At 39.2% G+C, this 15794-nt stretch overlaps 1 protein-coding gene across 1 annotated transcript in view; it reads left to right on the forward strand.

Moving 5' to 3' along the window:
• PELI2 (pellino E3 ubiquitin protein ligase family member 2) overlaps window positions 1–15794 on the forward strand; it is a 209502-nt gene that overhangs the window by 191369 nt on the left and 2339 nt on the right. Inside the window, exons 4-5 of the mRNA XM_082619461.1 lie at window positions 4631–4828; window positions 6367–6555. Coding sequence (XP_082475587.1) covers window positions 4631–4828; window positions 6367–6555 — 387 coding nt within the window. The remainder of the gene's footprint in view (window positions 1–4630; window positions 4829–6366; window positions 6556–15794) is intronic.

Below are 15794 nucleotides of genomic sequence, written 5' to 3' on the forward strand. Positions count from 1 at the left end.
TTCTAGATGGTAACATTTCATTAGCATCTATTTAGTTGAGAAAAATGTTGAAGAATATTTTAATAATTATTTCCTAAAACATTGTACTTGTGTGTGTTTGTGTGTCTCACAGGCTCACAGGGTTCAAGCTCACTGTCATAATCCTCCATCAGTTTCATTTCTTGAGCACCTACTGTGTCAGATGATCATCTAGTCACTGGAGGTAGACAGCTCCCCTCTCATGGAGCATATATTCTAGAGGAGGCAAAGAGACCACAGATAAGCCAGCACTGCCGCAGAGCAAAGGAAGAGGGAAGTGACGTGAGATGAACTCGGAGAGGTAGGCAGAGGCCGGGAGAGTAAGGGGCCTTTAGGCCAAGTAAAGACTTTGGGTTTTATTCTAGGAGTTTGTTGGAGGAATTTAAGCAAGGGAGAGAGAAAATCCAATTTATATTTTGTTACGATATCTCCAACTACCATCTAGAGAAAAATGTAGGAGGCAAGTGTGAAAACAGGGAGACCAGTTTGGAGCCTAAGGCAGTGCAATCCAAGTAAGAGCTGAGGGCAGCTAGAACTAAGGTGGGGAAACGCACAAGGGCTGAAGATGCATTTTGGAGGAAGAGTTGATAGAATTTACACGAGGTTAAATGTGGGTGTGGAGAAAAAATCCAGGGTGATTCTTGGGTATTGATTTTTTAGCTTGAGCAAATTGGATGCCAGTCACTGACATAGGGAACCTAGGGGTTGAAGAGGATCCAGTGTAACATTTGAAACATGTTACATGTGAGATGCTTATTAGACATCCACGTGGAGATTGGGTGCGCTGGTCTGAAGCTTAGGGAGAGATTAGGGCCTTGAGGCTAAAATGGGATTTGGTGAGGTTACCTGGGGGAGAGAACAGAAGGGGAAGGGAAAGGGGCTGTTGGCCAACTAGCCTGGAAAGGTTTCATTAACTTAATACCAGGTACGGATATACCAGGACATGTAAGCCCTGGAAACCTCATCAAGCGGGGTTTCAGTACAGCCGTGCTGAGAGTTGGAGTGGCTTCAGAATGGGTCACGGGGATGAGTAAGGAAACAGAGGGTAGTAACTGGTGGCAGGTTTTTCTGGAAGTATTGCCATTAAATGAATCAGAGAAATGGGGCTATAGTTCGAGAGGTGCTCTCAAGCAAAGGAAAACATTTTCAAAGATGAGAGATGAGTCTAGAACGGTGCTATTCAAACTGCTCAGCCAAGCAGTGAAATGTCTGTTAACAGTGCAGGATGAGACAAGTAAGGAAATCGAGAAGGAATGCGTTTGGAAACTTGTAATAGCAGTTCGGCATTCCTGAAACATCCACGCAGATGATCATTTTTCTAATACTCATTTTTGTTATACTTTTTAAAGCTATTAAGTGACAAGTTGAAATTTTAAAAACAAACAAAAAAATGTTTACTAGCTGACAGTGTGATCCAGTAATAGAGAGAAATTGATCATTTCAGGAGTAAAATCCTTGGAAAGGGGAGAAGAGTGGGATGCCAAGCACCCGTGGAGAGATTGGTCATGGATAGGAGCAGCAATAACTCATCCTTGTCATAGGAGGGAAGTGAGAAAATAAGGTTACAGATGCAGGGACGAGGGTAGGATTGGTCCAGGAAAGGTGAAGGAGGACCTTTTGGGTGCTTTCACACCATTTTACCTGTGCTGACTTTGATTGACAACCAGGTAAACCCAAACTTTTCTCATATATATACACGTAACTGAAAGTGCCAAATGATGCTGTATATGTGCATATCAGTCAGCAGCAGGGAGTAAAATTCTCCCCATGGCTACTATGTGAATATCAGATGAAATTCAGATACATCATGGCTGGTCCACATGACTACCCTTAAAATAACGCAGAGTTGATCCAATAGTCAAAAGAAAGGACAGGCTCCAAGTCTTCCACATTGGGTGAGTTTTCATTAGGAAAGTGGCTTAGGTTTTTTTTTTCCTGGCAAAAGCAACATAAGGTTTTTGTCCTAAAGTATAGAAATATGCTAACACTCTACAGGTTAGATTTAAGTGGAAGTGAATTGATAAATATTAAATGACCAGTCAGGTAAGTATCATGTCTTGAAATAATTGATCTTAGCAGTATGTTCCAGTTGGAATAAAATGTCATGTTTTACAGGCAATTTCAGTTGATTCATCAAGACGTTAATTTAATACATTGGGATGAAATCAGAATGGCCTTTCTTGAAGAGTAATCTTTATAGACAAGGAATGGTTGTGTGATTCTGCTGGAGCATGGTTTTAGCTTTGAGCTTTTAACAGAGTTTGAAAAGTCTTTGCCGTCTTCCACGGAGGTGACAGAAATTAGATCATAGCCTGTGTCTTTGTGAGAGCTCTGGGTTTTGTGTGGTGACCAGGCAATTTTAGAACTTCTCACATTTTACTCCTAAGCTTCATTGGAGTCGAGGTTCAGGACAGATTTATTCCTGAGTTTGGAGCAGTCTCCTGTATACTTTCCTATATTTGTGAAATATTTTGCAGAGTATCTTACTTTTCTAATTAAAAAAAAAAGCCTAAAGTGAAATAAATCAAACAGAAAAAGACAGATGTGTAATATCACTCACATGTAGAATCTAAAAAAAAAAAAAATCAAAATCATAAAAACAGTAGAATGGTAGTTACCAGGGGCTGGAGGGGGTAGGGGGGTTGCATGGAATTGGGGAGATATTGGTCAAACAGTACAAACTTCTGGCTGTAAGATGAGTAAGTTCTGGGATGTAATATACAGCATGGCGATTGCAGTTAATAATACTGTATTATATACTTGAAAAAGAGTACCTTTAAAAAAAGGCTTAAAAACATTCAGCAGTCTGAATCAGTAGAGCTTCTGAGTTACACATCCAACTTTTGAATGAATCTAGCAGAGGGAAGATTCTGCAACTTTAGAAAGATGAATTGTATATGATTTTATAATCTAATTCAAGTTTTATGTTGCATTTTTTAACAAGTTACATGTTTTCTAAACCTGTATATTCAGGCAATAGGCATCTATTCAAGGTGATAAGTTTGAGTGAACCCCGTGGTTTAGTTTATTCCAGGCACATCTCAATAGGACAAGAAATTAAGGGTTGTAAAACACAAGAGAAATAGATGTCTGTTGGTTTAACAGGGATAGTCTATGCATGAAAATGTATATGTGAGATTTACAAAAGAAAGTTAATATTGTTCCAAAGCAAGCAGACCTAAATGATGCAAGATATATACATTTTGTTATATTTATTTCACCTTTATTCATTTGGACAAAAAGAGTACTACACTGCTTATGTTTTAGATAGAATTTTGAGATCAGGATAAAGATACCTGGGAAATTGACTTTGGAGGCCTTATACGTACACACTGGGGGTTCTGTGTGTTCCTTCCACTGACAATTTCAGAATCAAAGTCACTTGTTAGGAGAGAACATTAATATCATATTTAACAAGAAATGATTTGTTTACATATAAATTATTTTAGTTTAAGACGTATCTTTGGCATATATAACATTTATCACTGTTTCCTAGTTAGAGATTCATAGAACATCATTACATAGACGGTTTCATGTTTTGTCGTGAGGATTTCCTTACCTGTAAACAAATACTTCCCAGTTCACAGGACACAGCAGTACCTGTCTTATTTGGATTTAGTGAATATGAAAAGCTTTGTTAGAACTCTAAGACCATGCTAATGAAATATATTCTTTCTGGCAGCATTTAAACTTACCAAGGAAAGTAAGCCAATAAAATATTATTGGCCACTTTTTAGACTTGGCCACTTTTTAGACTTTCCCAGCAGAGTTTTTTAAAAATCCAAAATTGAAATGTTAGGATCAGCTTTTTAAATCTTTCATATGACTGCATCTCAAACTTTGAGCTGACCTGTATAGCCCTTTACATCACACTCATTTACGCTGAGTGACAGAAATAGGCGTTGGGGTCTCATGTCTGAGGTAGGGCTTGTTCTCCCTCTGTGCCATGAGTCACTGGTGGATTCACTTAGTGTGGAAAACCAGTCCCTGGGGCTGGGCAAGAGTGGGGGAAATAGGGCTTTTGTTGGCTGGCTTCCTTTAAAATCTTGGGGTTTTTCCCACCTGGAAGTACAAGAAAAAAAAAAAAAAAAGTGATTTTCTATGAAAGTAATAAGTAATGTTTCTACCTGATCAGAAACCTGTTTGGAGTGAGGTCTATTTTCCTCTAGAATAGAAAATTGTTTTTCTTAACATTTAAAATCTTACGGTTGGTTACCATAACATCTCCCTTAAACAAGAAAAGGAGCAGACTAAAGATTTTTTCATTAAATTCTGACCTTCAGGGCTTCCCTGGTGGTGCCGTGGTTGGGAGTCCGCCTGCCGATGCAGGGGACATGGGTTCGTGCCCCGGTCCGGGAAGATCCCACATGCTGCAGACCGGCTGGGCCCATGGGCCATGGCCGCTGAACCTGCATGTCCAGAGCCTGTGCTCTGCAACGGGAGAGGCCACAGCAGTGAGAGGCCCGCATACCGAAAAAAAAAAAAAAAAAAATTTCTGACCTTCATAGTAGAGATAATGAATGTTAAAGGATCCTGAACACTCATTTCATGTGATGAATATGGTGACATCATATTTTTCAAGTAGATCATGAGTATAATTTGATTTATTTAGGTGGGCAGATCAACAGAAAGCCCTATTGACTTCGTCGTTACAGACACAATTTCTGGCAGTCAGAACAATGACGAAGCGCAAATTACACAAAGCACCATATCCAGGTTTGCCTGCAGGATAGTCTGTGACAGGAATGAACCTTACACAGCACGAATATTCGCAGCTGGATTCGACTCTTCCAAAAACATATTTCTTGGCGTAAGTACTATTAATCAGTACATTGTTTCTAGAAAAACACCCATTATTATCATATATAACATTTAATTGTGGCCAAAAAATTTGCCTTGCACAACGCTTCTGGTGAGATTTTAGCTTTCATACAGCCAGTTTGAAAAGCTGTTATTAAAAATCTGAAAATAATTGTCATTACTTGTTATTTGTTATATTTGCTATATTAACTATAATATGTACAGTAATTACTTTCTAAAAGTATGTGTATTAACATACATAATGTATTTATTTCAGAAGGAAAATGGTCAGATCTAGATAATTGGGGTGCAAAAGAAAATATTATTCCTTTATTCATTCAAAAAATTGTTATGTAGTGTTTGCTTTGTTCCATATTGGGTGTTATATCACAAAGAACAAAACAGACTAAAAATATCTCCCTTCATAGAATGTCCATGTAAATAAAACCCCCCAGTTTTAGTGACTATCCAGTTTTAATATAGTCCCCTTTTTGAATCAGGATATTTTTACAGGGGGGGAAAAACCCTCACTTTAAAATGGCCTAAATGGTAATAAAAATGTATCATGTTGCAAGAAGCGCCCAGGAAGGCCAGCTGCAGGCTTGGTTGATGCAGTGTTCTGTGACATCCGGGGAGCCAGGATCATTCCGTCTCGCCCTCTGCCTCTGGGCACATCAGCTTCCTCAGGCGAGGTCCTGGCGGCGGCGGGATGGCTCCAGCACTTCCACCAGACCCCGCAGCATGACAGCTTCCCACTGAAAAAGGGCAGCAAAGGCACTGTTTCTTCCTTGTCTCTTTTAAAGAGCCAAGAAACCTTTCCAGGAAGCTTCCCAGAAGGACTCACTCAGGCCTCACTGGCCAGAACTCAGTCACATGCCTACCCCTAAACCAGTCATAACTGGTTTATTTATCCTAATCAGATTTACCCAAGTCATGTGAGCAATATCTGGCTCTGTCCCCAGGAAAGAAAAAGAAATCACTGTGGCCAGGCGTCCAAGAGCATCTGTCCTGCCGTTACATCCAGCTGCTTGTGCCTTCCACCCTTGATGATATAACACTGATTCGTATGAAAACAGAACATAGTGGCCACAACTTGTTGGCTTACTATATTTTGAAATTTTGTTTGTTTAATAAAAAATTTTTTCTCTTTCTTCTAGTACTTCCCTGGTATTGAGTTCATACAAAGCATTTTTAGGTAACAGGATGAAAGCACTGCACAAATAGAATTGAAGAATAATACATACTGGATTCCTGGAATCACCTGGGGGCGGGGGGTGGTTTGAACAAGAATCTGTGAGGGAGAGGTCCAGGCATCAGGTTTTGTTTAAGTGCCCAAGGTAAATATGTCTCCAGCGATAAATCATTCATCTATTTTTGCACTTCTTTCATTTTGTCGGACTAACTGCCTTTTTTATCCTTCTGATTATTAGCTTTAAGTAGAAAATGAAAATTCTTCACTTTCCTCCCCTCTGTCCTTACCCAACAGTTTAAAGAGATTCTAGAATCTTTTTGTGTTGAACATAATCTTTTCTGTGGTATGCTCTCCAGGAAAAGGCAGCAAAGTGGAAAAACCCCGATGGCCACATGGATGGGCTCACGACCAATGGTGTCCTGGTGATGCATCCGAGAGGGGGCTTCACTGAGGAGTCCCAGCCTGGCGTCTGGCGCGAGATCTCTGTCTGTGGAGACGTGTACACCTTGCGAGAGACCAGGTCTGCGCAGCAAAGGGGAAAGCTGGTGAGTGGACTTCACGCAAATAATGCACGAAACTACAAACACCCAACTCAAAAGCTATCATTTTCCTCTCCTAAAATTCAAAATCTTTGTACAGGTCTTAGGGCTGTGTACCATTGACCCAGGAGAACAAGAATTTTCTGAGCCTCCAAAAGTAAGAGGGAAATAGCCTTCTTCCCTTTCATGATTAAGCTTTTCCAATAGTGGAAGAAAATTATCTTTTGCTCCTAACTACCTTAAGAGCACAATCTTATTAATATACTTCACCACAGGTTTCTGCTTAAATTCACTTTAAGAATACTTATTTTTAGTGTAAAACTTTACTAATTTGGAAAACTGAGCAGTCTAAGACTAATTAGTAAAAATTGTGAATTACAGAATTATTTACTAGACTTTCTGGGACTAAAAGATAATTAAGTTAGCTTTTTTTTTTCTTGAGTTAATAGTAAGAAATTAATATATAATTCCCTATATGATTCACCAAAGTCACAGTTACAGCTTTTTACTTGAAATAGTTTGTATAGTACGTTGACTTGGCATGTTTGTATTTTTTCTATAAATATTACTACTTATCCCAAATGCCCTAAAGCTGTTGGGTTTTTAACGCTTTCTTCAATGGAGAATAATTTTAATAACTTAAATAGGAGGCTTTGCAACCTAAGTGTACATCGACAGATGAATGGATAAAGAAGATGTGGCACATATATACAATGGAATATTACTCAGCCATAAAAAGAAATGAAATTGAGTTATTTGTAGCGAGGTGGATGGACCTAGAGTCTGTCATACAGAGTGAAGTAAGTCAGAAAGAGAAAAACAAATACTGTATGCTAGCACAGATATATGGAATCTAAAAAAATGGTTCTGACGAACCTAGGGACTGGACAGGAATAAAGACACAGAAGGAGAGAATGGACTTGAGGGCATGGGGAGGGGAAAGGGGTAAGCTGGGATGAAGTGATAGAGTAGCATTGACATATATTCACTACCAAATGTAAAATAGCTAGCTAGTGGGAAGCAGGTGCATTAAACAGGGAGATCAGCTCAGTGCTTTGTGACCACCTAGAGGGGTGGGATAGGGAGGGTGGGAGGGAGACGCAAGAGGGAGGAGATATGGGGATATAAGTATAGGTATAGCTGATTCACTTTGTTATACAGCAGAAACTAACACAACATTGTAAAGCAATTATACTCCAATAAAGATTTTAAAAAAAGAAAAATAGGAGGCTTTGGGTTTCTGATCTTGCCATAGGCGTGGGGCACAGCACTAAAAGGTTCTTAATTAAAAGTACTGGAGTGAAAATTCTATTAATTGTTAGGTAGAAGCCAGAACAAGAGAGAACAAATATTTTCTTCCAAACCACCAGAGAAAAAATATAGGAAATACAAGATGTGATCTAGCATTTATTTTTTCAGAGAGCAGGATGATAACCGAATATTCCTAAGAAGGAAAAAGAAGGTGGGGGACTATTTTACTAACCTGGTTTGCTATTCTCTACTGGATGTTTGTTTTTTGGGAATTGCTATTTTTATTCCTAGTTTACACCATTATTTAGCTGCAGGTATAGCTTCTGCCTTTTACGATAAGGCCCAATCTTGAGCATCATGGCTGAGTAAATATGAAAAGCATTTTCTAAGAAAGCCAAACAAATTCAATAAACTTTGTTTAAACACTTTCCAAGAGATTGTAAATAGGGAAGAGAAGGTGAAGGCTGTTTTTCCAAATAACTTTGTGTTTCTGATCATCACAAAACTGGGCTAGGTTGCCCTAAGTAGGGCATCATTATAACAGCAATAGTAGGAAGTCGGTGTATGTTTGCTGAGCGCAGACACGGCATTAATATCTCAGAGACATTAGCTCATTTAATCTGCACATCAGCCTTGTCAGAAAAGTGGAATTATCCCCATCTTATGGATGAGGAAGGTGTAGCACAGAGAGGTTAAATAATGCCCAGTCACAGAGTTAGAAGGTAGCAGCAGATGGGATTGAAACACAGGTCCTCCTGCTTTAAAGCCTGAACTCCCGGCTTCTACTTGGTACCATCATGTGGGGAGTCACACCTGGCTCTCACCATCACCAGAGCATTGCCTTCCTGGGCAGATAGAAAGCATACACTGGGTCCAGGACGGCACATCACAGGATGAGTTTCTTGTCAACTCAGGTTCATGTATTTTGTTCACAGAAAGAGCACATAAAAATAACAGCTAAGAGGGAAAACAGGCTACTGTTTGAGCAGCCACTGTGTATTAGTGGTTCTGAGGTCAGGCCATAGGTCCAAGTCCTGGTCTACCACTTAGTAGATCTGCAGTATTGAGTCAGTGACTTGACCTCTCTGTACCTGGCCTCACATCCAGGTAACCGGAATAATGCTAGTATATATCCTTTAGGATTACTGTGAGAACGAGTAAGATTGGAGCAGTGCTGTACCCAGGAACAGTCCATAATTGGTTGCCATGATTAAGCAGGAGCTAGGAACTGGGAATCTGGCAGTGACCAGGATGTCCAGGGCTCTGCCCTTGAATTGTGGAGTCTGGAAAAGGTTACAGGCAAGATCTCAAATCATTAGAATATTGTGTGATAAGCACAGTCATAAAGTACTGAAAGGCACAGGAGTCCCTCAGAGGGACACCTATCCTAGAGTCAAGGGAGTCAAGAGTATGTGGAATATAGAAGACCATAGACTGAAAATTTATAGGAAGATTGTTTAACAACGTGGCCCAGGGGGCAGAGTAGAAGAATGTGAGCTCACCTCTTCTTATGAAAACACAAAAATCACAACTAACTAACTGTTGAACAACCATCAACAAAAAAATAACTGGAACCTACCAAAAAAGATACCCTACATCCAAAGACAAAGAAGCCACAGTGGGATGGTAGGAGGGGAGCAATAATGATAAAATCAAATCCCATACCCACCATATGGATGACCCACAAACTAGAAAATAAATACATTGCAGAGGTTCTCCCATGGGTGTGAAAGTTCTGAGCCCCAGCCTGGGGGTCTGGAAACGGGAGGAGGAGCCCCCAGAGCATCTGGTTTTGAAGGGGTTTGATTTCAGGACTTCCAAAGGACTGGGGGAAACAAACGTCACTCTTGGAGGGCACACACAAGGTCTTGTGCACACCAGGAGCCAGGGGAAAAAGCAGTGACCTCATAAGAGCCTGATCAGACCTACCTGCTGGTATTGGAGGATTTCCTGTGTAGGCAGGGGCAGCTGTGGCTCACTGCAGTGATAGACAATGGCAGTGGTAGTTCTGAGGACTACTCATTAGCGTGAGCCTTCCTGGAGGCCACCATTTTCTCACCAAGACCTGGCCCCACCCAACAGCCTTGTAAGCTCCAGTGCTGGGATGCCTCAGGCCAAACAACCAATAGAGCAGGAATACAGCCCCAGCCATCAGCAAACAGGCTGCTGAAAGTCTTCCTGAGCACACAGCTGTGTGCTAAACACACCCCCTGACACAGCCCTGCCCACCAGACATACAAGAACCAGCTCCATCCATCAGTGGGCAGGAACCAGTCCCTACCACCAGAAAGCCTGCACAAGCCTCTTAGGCCAGCCTCATCCACCAGGAGGCAGACAGCAGAAGCAAGAATTACAACCCTGCAGCCTGCAGAATGCAAACTGCAATCACAAAAAAATTACACAGAATGAGATGCCAGAGGAATATGTCCCAGACAAAGGAACAAGAAGAATAACTAAATGAAGTGGAGATAGACAATCTACCCAAAATAGAATTCAGAGTAATGACAGTAAAGATGATCCAAGATCTCAGAAAAAGAATGGAGGCACAAACCGAGAAAATACAAGAATGTTCAACAAAGACCTAGAAGAACTAAGGAATAAACAAAAAGAGGTGAGCAATACAATAACAGAACTGAAAATATACTAGACAGAATCAATAGCAGAATAAATGAGGCATATAAGAACAGATAAGTGAACTGGAAGACAGCATGATGGAAATCACTGCCATGGAATAGAATGAAAAGAAACGAGAACAGTCTAAGAGGCCTCTGGGACGAAATTAAACACACCAACATTCACATAAGGGTCCCAGATGGAGAAGAGAGAGAAAGGACCTGAGAAAATATTTGAAGAGATACTAGCTGAAAACTTCCCTAACATGGGAAAGGAAACAGACACCCAAGTCCAGGAAGTGCAGAGAGTCCCAGGCAGGATAAAGCCAAGGAGGAACATGCCAAGACACATAGTAATCAAACTGACAAAAGTTAAAGACAAAGAAAAACATATTGAAAGCAACAAGGGAAAAGCAACAAATAATATACAAGGGATTTGACATAAGGTTATCATCTGATTTTTCAGCAGAAACTCTACAGGCCAGAAGGGAGTAGCATGATATATTTAAACTGATGAAAGGGAAGAACCTACAACCAAGAATACTCTACCCAGCAAAGCTCTCATTAAGATTAAATGGAGAAATCAGAAGCTTTACAGACAAGCAGAAGCTAAGAGAATTCAGCATCACCAGACCAGCTTTGCAACAAATGCTAAAGGAACTTCTCTAGGCAGAAAAAAATAAAAGGCCACAACTAGAAACAAGAAAATTATGAATGGAAAAGCTCACTGGTAAAGGTAGGAAATCATCCGCACACAAATATGATATCAAAACCAGCAATCGTGAGGAGTGTACAAATGCAGGACACTGGAAATGCATTTGAAATTAAAAGAATCTTATTTATATATAAGCTGTATTTGAAATTAAAAACTCTTGTTTATAGACTGCCATCATGGTAACCACAAACCAAAAATCTACAATAGATACACGAAAAAGAAAAAGGAATCCAAACACAGCACTAAATTTAGTCATCAAATCACAAGAAAAGAGTACAAAAGAGGAAGAGGAGAAAAAAGACCTACAAAAACAAATCCAAAGCAATTAACAAAATGGCAGTAGGAACATACCACCTATCAATAATTACTTTAAACATAAACAGATTAAATGCTTCAACCAAAAGACATAGACTGGCTGAATGGATACAAAAAACAAGACCCGTATATATGCTGTCTACAAGAGACCCACTCCGATCTAGAGACACATACAGACTGAAAGTAAGGGGACGGAAAAAGGTATTCCATGCAAATGGAAATCAAAAGAAAGCTCTAGTGGCAACATTCATATCAGACAAAATAGACTTTAAAGACTGTTACAGGAGACAAAGAAGGACACTACATAATGATCAAGGGACCAATCCAAGAAGAAGATATAACAACTGTAAATATACATGCATCCAACATAGGAGCACATCAATATATAAGGCAAACACTAATAGCCATAAAAGGAGAAATTGACAGTAACACAATAATAGTGGGGGACTTTAACACCCCACTTTCACCAATGGACAGATCATCCAGACAGAAAATCAATAAGGAAACACAGGCCTTAAATGACACATTAGACCAGATGGACTAAATTGATATTTATAGAGCATTCCATCCAAAAGCAGCAGAATACACATTCTTTTCAAGTGCACATGGAATATTCTCCAGGATTGACACATGCTGGACCACAAAGTGAGCCTTGGTAAATTTAAGAAAATTGAAATCATATCAAGCATCTTTTCTCACCATGACACTATGAGATTAGAAATCATCTAAGAGGGGCTTCCCTGGTGGCGCAGTGGTTACGAGTCCACCTGCATCAGCAGGGGACACGGGTTCGTGCCCCGGTCCGGGAAGATCCCACGTGCCACGGAGTGGCTGGGCCCATGAGCCATGGCCGCTGAGCCTGCACGTCCGGAGCCTGTGCTCCACAATGGGAGAGGCCACAGCAGTGAGAGGCCCGCGTACCACCAAAAAAAAAAGAAATGATCTAAAAGAAAAAAACACACAAACACGTGGAGGTTAAACAATATGCTGCTAAACAGACAATGGATCACTGAAGAAATCAAAGAGGAAATCAAAAAATACCTGGAGACAAATGAAAGCACCACGACCCAAAACCTATGGGATGCAGCAAAAGCAGTTCTAAGAGGGAAGTTCATAGTGATACACTCTTGCCTCAGGAAACAAGAAAAGTCTCAAATAACTGAACCTCACACCTAAAGCAAGTAGAGAAAGAAAAACAAACAAAACCCAAAGTTAGTAGAATGAAAGAGATAAAGATCAGAGCAGAAATAAATGAAATAGAGATGATGTAAACAATAGAAAAGAGCAGTGAAACTAAAAGCTGGTTCTTGGAGAAGATAAACAAAACTGATAAACTTTTTTAGCCAAACTCAACAGAAAAAAAGGGAGAGGGCCCAAATCAATAAAATTAGAAATGAAAATGGAGAAGTTACAGCCAACACCACAGAAACACAAGGATCATAAGAGACTATATATACGCCAACCAAATGGACAACCTAGAAGAAATGGACAAATTCTTAGAAAGGTATACTCTCCCAAGACTGAACCAGGAAGAAATAGAAAATATGAACGGACCAAATTACCAGTGCTGAAATTCAATCAGTCATTTAGAAGCTTACAACAAGCAAAATTCCAGGACCAGATGGCTTCACAGGTGAATTCTACCAAACAATTTAGGGAAGAGTTAACACCTATCCTTCTGAAACTATTCCAAAAATTGCAGAGGAAGGAACACTCCCAAAGTCATTCTCTGAGGCCACCATCATCCTGATACAGAACCAGACAAAGATATCACACACAAAGAAAGAAAATTGTAGACCAGTATCACTCATCAACTTAGATGCAAAAATCCTCAACAAAATACTAGCAGGCCCACTCCAACAATATACTAAAAGGATCATACAACAATGATCAAGTGGGATTTATTCCAGGGGTGCAAGGATTCTTCAATATCTGCAAATCAATCAGTGTGATACACCACATCAACAAATTGGAGAATAAAAACCACATGATGATATCAATATATGTGGAAAAAACTTTTGATAAAATTCAACATCCATTTCAGATAAAAACTCTTTAGAGAGTGGGCACAGAAGGAACATACCTCAACAAAATAAAGGTGATATGTGACAAACCTACAGCTAACATACTCAGTGGTGAAAGCTGAAAGCATTTCCTCTAAGATCATGAACAAGACAGGGATGTCCACGATGTCTACTCTTGCCACTTTTATTCAACATAGTTTTGGCACTCATAGCCATGGCAATCAGAGAAGGAAAAAAAAATAGAAGGAATCCAAATTGGAAAAGAAGTAAAACTGTCACTGTTTGCAAATGACATGATGCTGTACATGGAAAATCCTAAAGATGCTACCAGAAAACTACTAGAAGTCATCAATGAATTTGGTGAAGTTGCTGGATACAAAATTAGAACACAGAAATCTGTTGCATTTCTATACACTAACGATGAAAGATCAGAAAGAGAAATTACAGAAACAATCCCATGTACCATCACAACAAAAAATAAAATACCTAGGAATAAACTTACCTAGGAAGCAAAAGACCTTTACTCAGAAAACTATGACTATGATGAAAGAAAACAAAGATGACACAAACAGATGGAAAAATATACCGTGTTCTTGGATTGGAAGAATCAATATTGTGAAAATGACCATACTACCCAAGGCAACCTACAGATTCAGTGCAATCCCTAGCAAATTACCAATGGCATTTTTCATGGAATTAGAACAAAAAATTTTTAACTGTATGGAGACACAAAAGACCCCCAAAACGAAAGCAAACTTGAGAAAGAAAAACGGAGCTCAAGGATTCAGGCTCCCTGACTTCAGACTATACTAAAAAGCTACAGTCCTCAGAACTGTGCAGTGCTGGCACAAAAACAAATATAGATCAATGGAAGAGGATAGAAAGCCCAGAAATAATCCCATGCACCTATGGTCAATCTATGACAAGACAAAACTATACAATGGAGGAAAGACAGTCTCTTCAATAAATGGTGTTGGGAAAACTGGACAGCTGCATGTAAAATAATGAAATTAGAACATTCTTTAACACCATACACAAAAATAAACTCAAAATGGATTAAAGACCTAAATGTAAGACCTGATAGTATAAAACTCTTAGAGGAAAACATAGGTAGAACACTCTTTGATATAAATTGCAGCAATATCTTTTTTGACCCATCTCCTAGAGTAATGAAAATAAAGACAAAAATAAACAAACAGGACCTAATTAAACTCAAAAGCTTTTGCACAGCAAAGGAAACCATAAACAAAATGAAGACAACCCACAGAACGGGAAAAAAATATTTGCAAACAATGCAGACCCACAAGGGATTAATCTCCAAAAGTTACAAACAGCTCATGTCCTTCGACAGATGAATGGATAAAGAAGATGTGGTACATATATACAATGGAATAGTACTCAGCCATTAAAAAGAATGAAATAATGCCATATTCAGCAACATGGATGGACCTGGAGATTATCACACTGAGTGAAGTAAGTCAGAGAAAGACAAATATCATATGATATCACTTATGTGAAGAACCTAAAAAAATAATAATACAAATGAACATATTTCCAAAACAGAAACAGACTCATAGACTTAGAAAACAAACTTATGGTCACCAAAGGGGAAAGGTGAGAGAGAGGGAAAAATTGGGAGTCTGGGATTGACATATACACACTATTATATTTAAAATAGATAACCAACAAGGACCTACTGAATAGCATAGGGAACTCTGCTCAATATTCTGTAATAACCTAAATGGGAAAAGAATTTGAAAAAGAATATATACATATATATGTACAACTGAATCACTCTGCCATACACCTGAAACTAACACAACATTGTTAATCAACTATACTCCAATAGAAAATAAAAATTCAAAAATAAATTTCAGAAGATTGAAATCATATGAACTATATTCTCCGACCACGATATAATCAATCTAGAAGTCATGAATAAGATAGAAAGAGCATCTGTGTATATTTTAATAAAATATATTTATAAAGAAAAAGCAATGAATAAAAATCATAAAGAAAACAAAGAAGAACGTAGCCTAAACTCCAGCTTATTACCACAGCAGTGTTCTTCTTCTTACAAAGTTTATGCAGAGATGAGACCTCCTCTGAGAATTACCTCTTGTCGGGAAGAGAAGGGGGAGGCTCCTGACACCCAGCGAGAAAGGAGGAGACTAAGAGGTGTTCAGGGTGGGAGTGGGGCGAGGAGAGAGCTTCAGCGACTTAAAGGCTATTCAAAAAGTAGTCACTGTGTTTTTCCTGTAAAGTATTGAGATTCATCATTTTGTTGGGATTTTAGCTTTTTCTAACTACCAGTATTGGATACTGTTT

Source organism: Mesoplodon mirus, assembly GCF_964341445.2.
Source record: "Mesoplodon mirus genome assembly, chromosome: 4".
Classification (NCBI taxonomy): Eukaryota; Metazoa; Chordata; class Mammalia; order Artiodactyla; family Ziphiidae; genus Mesoplodon; species Mesoplodon mirus.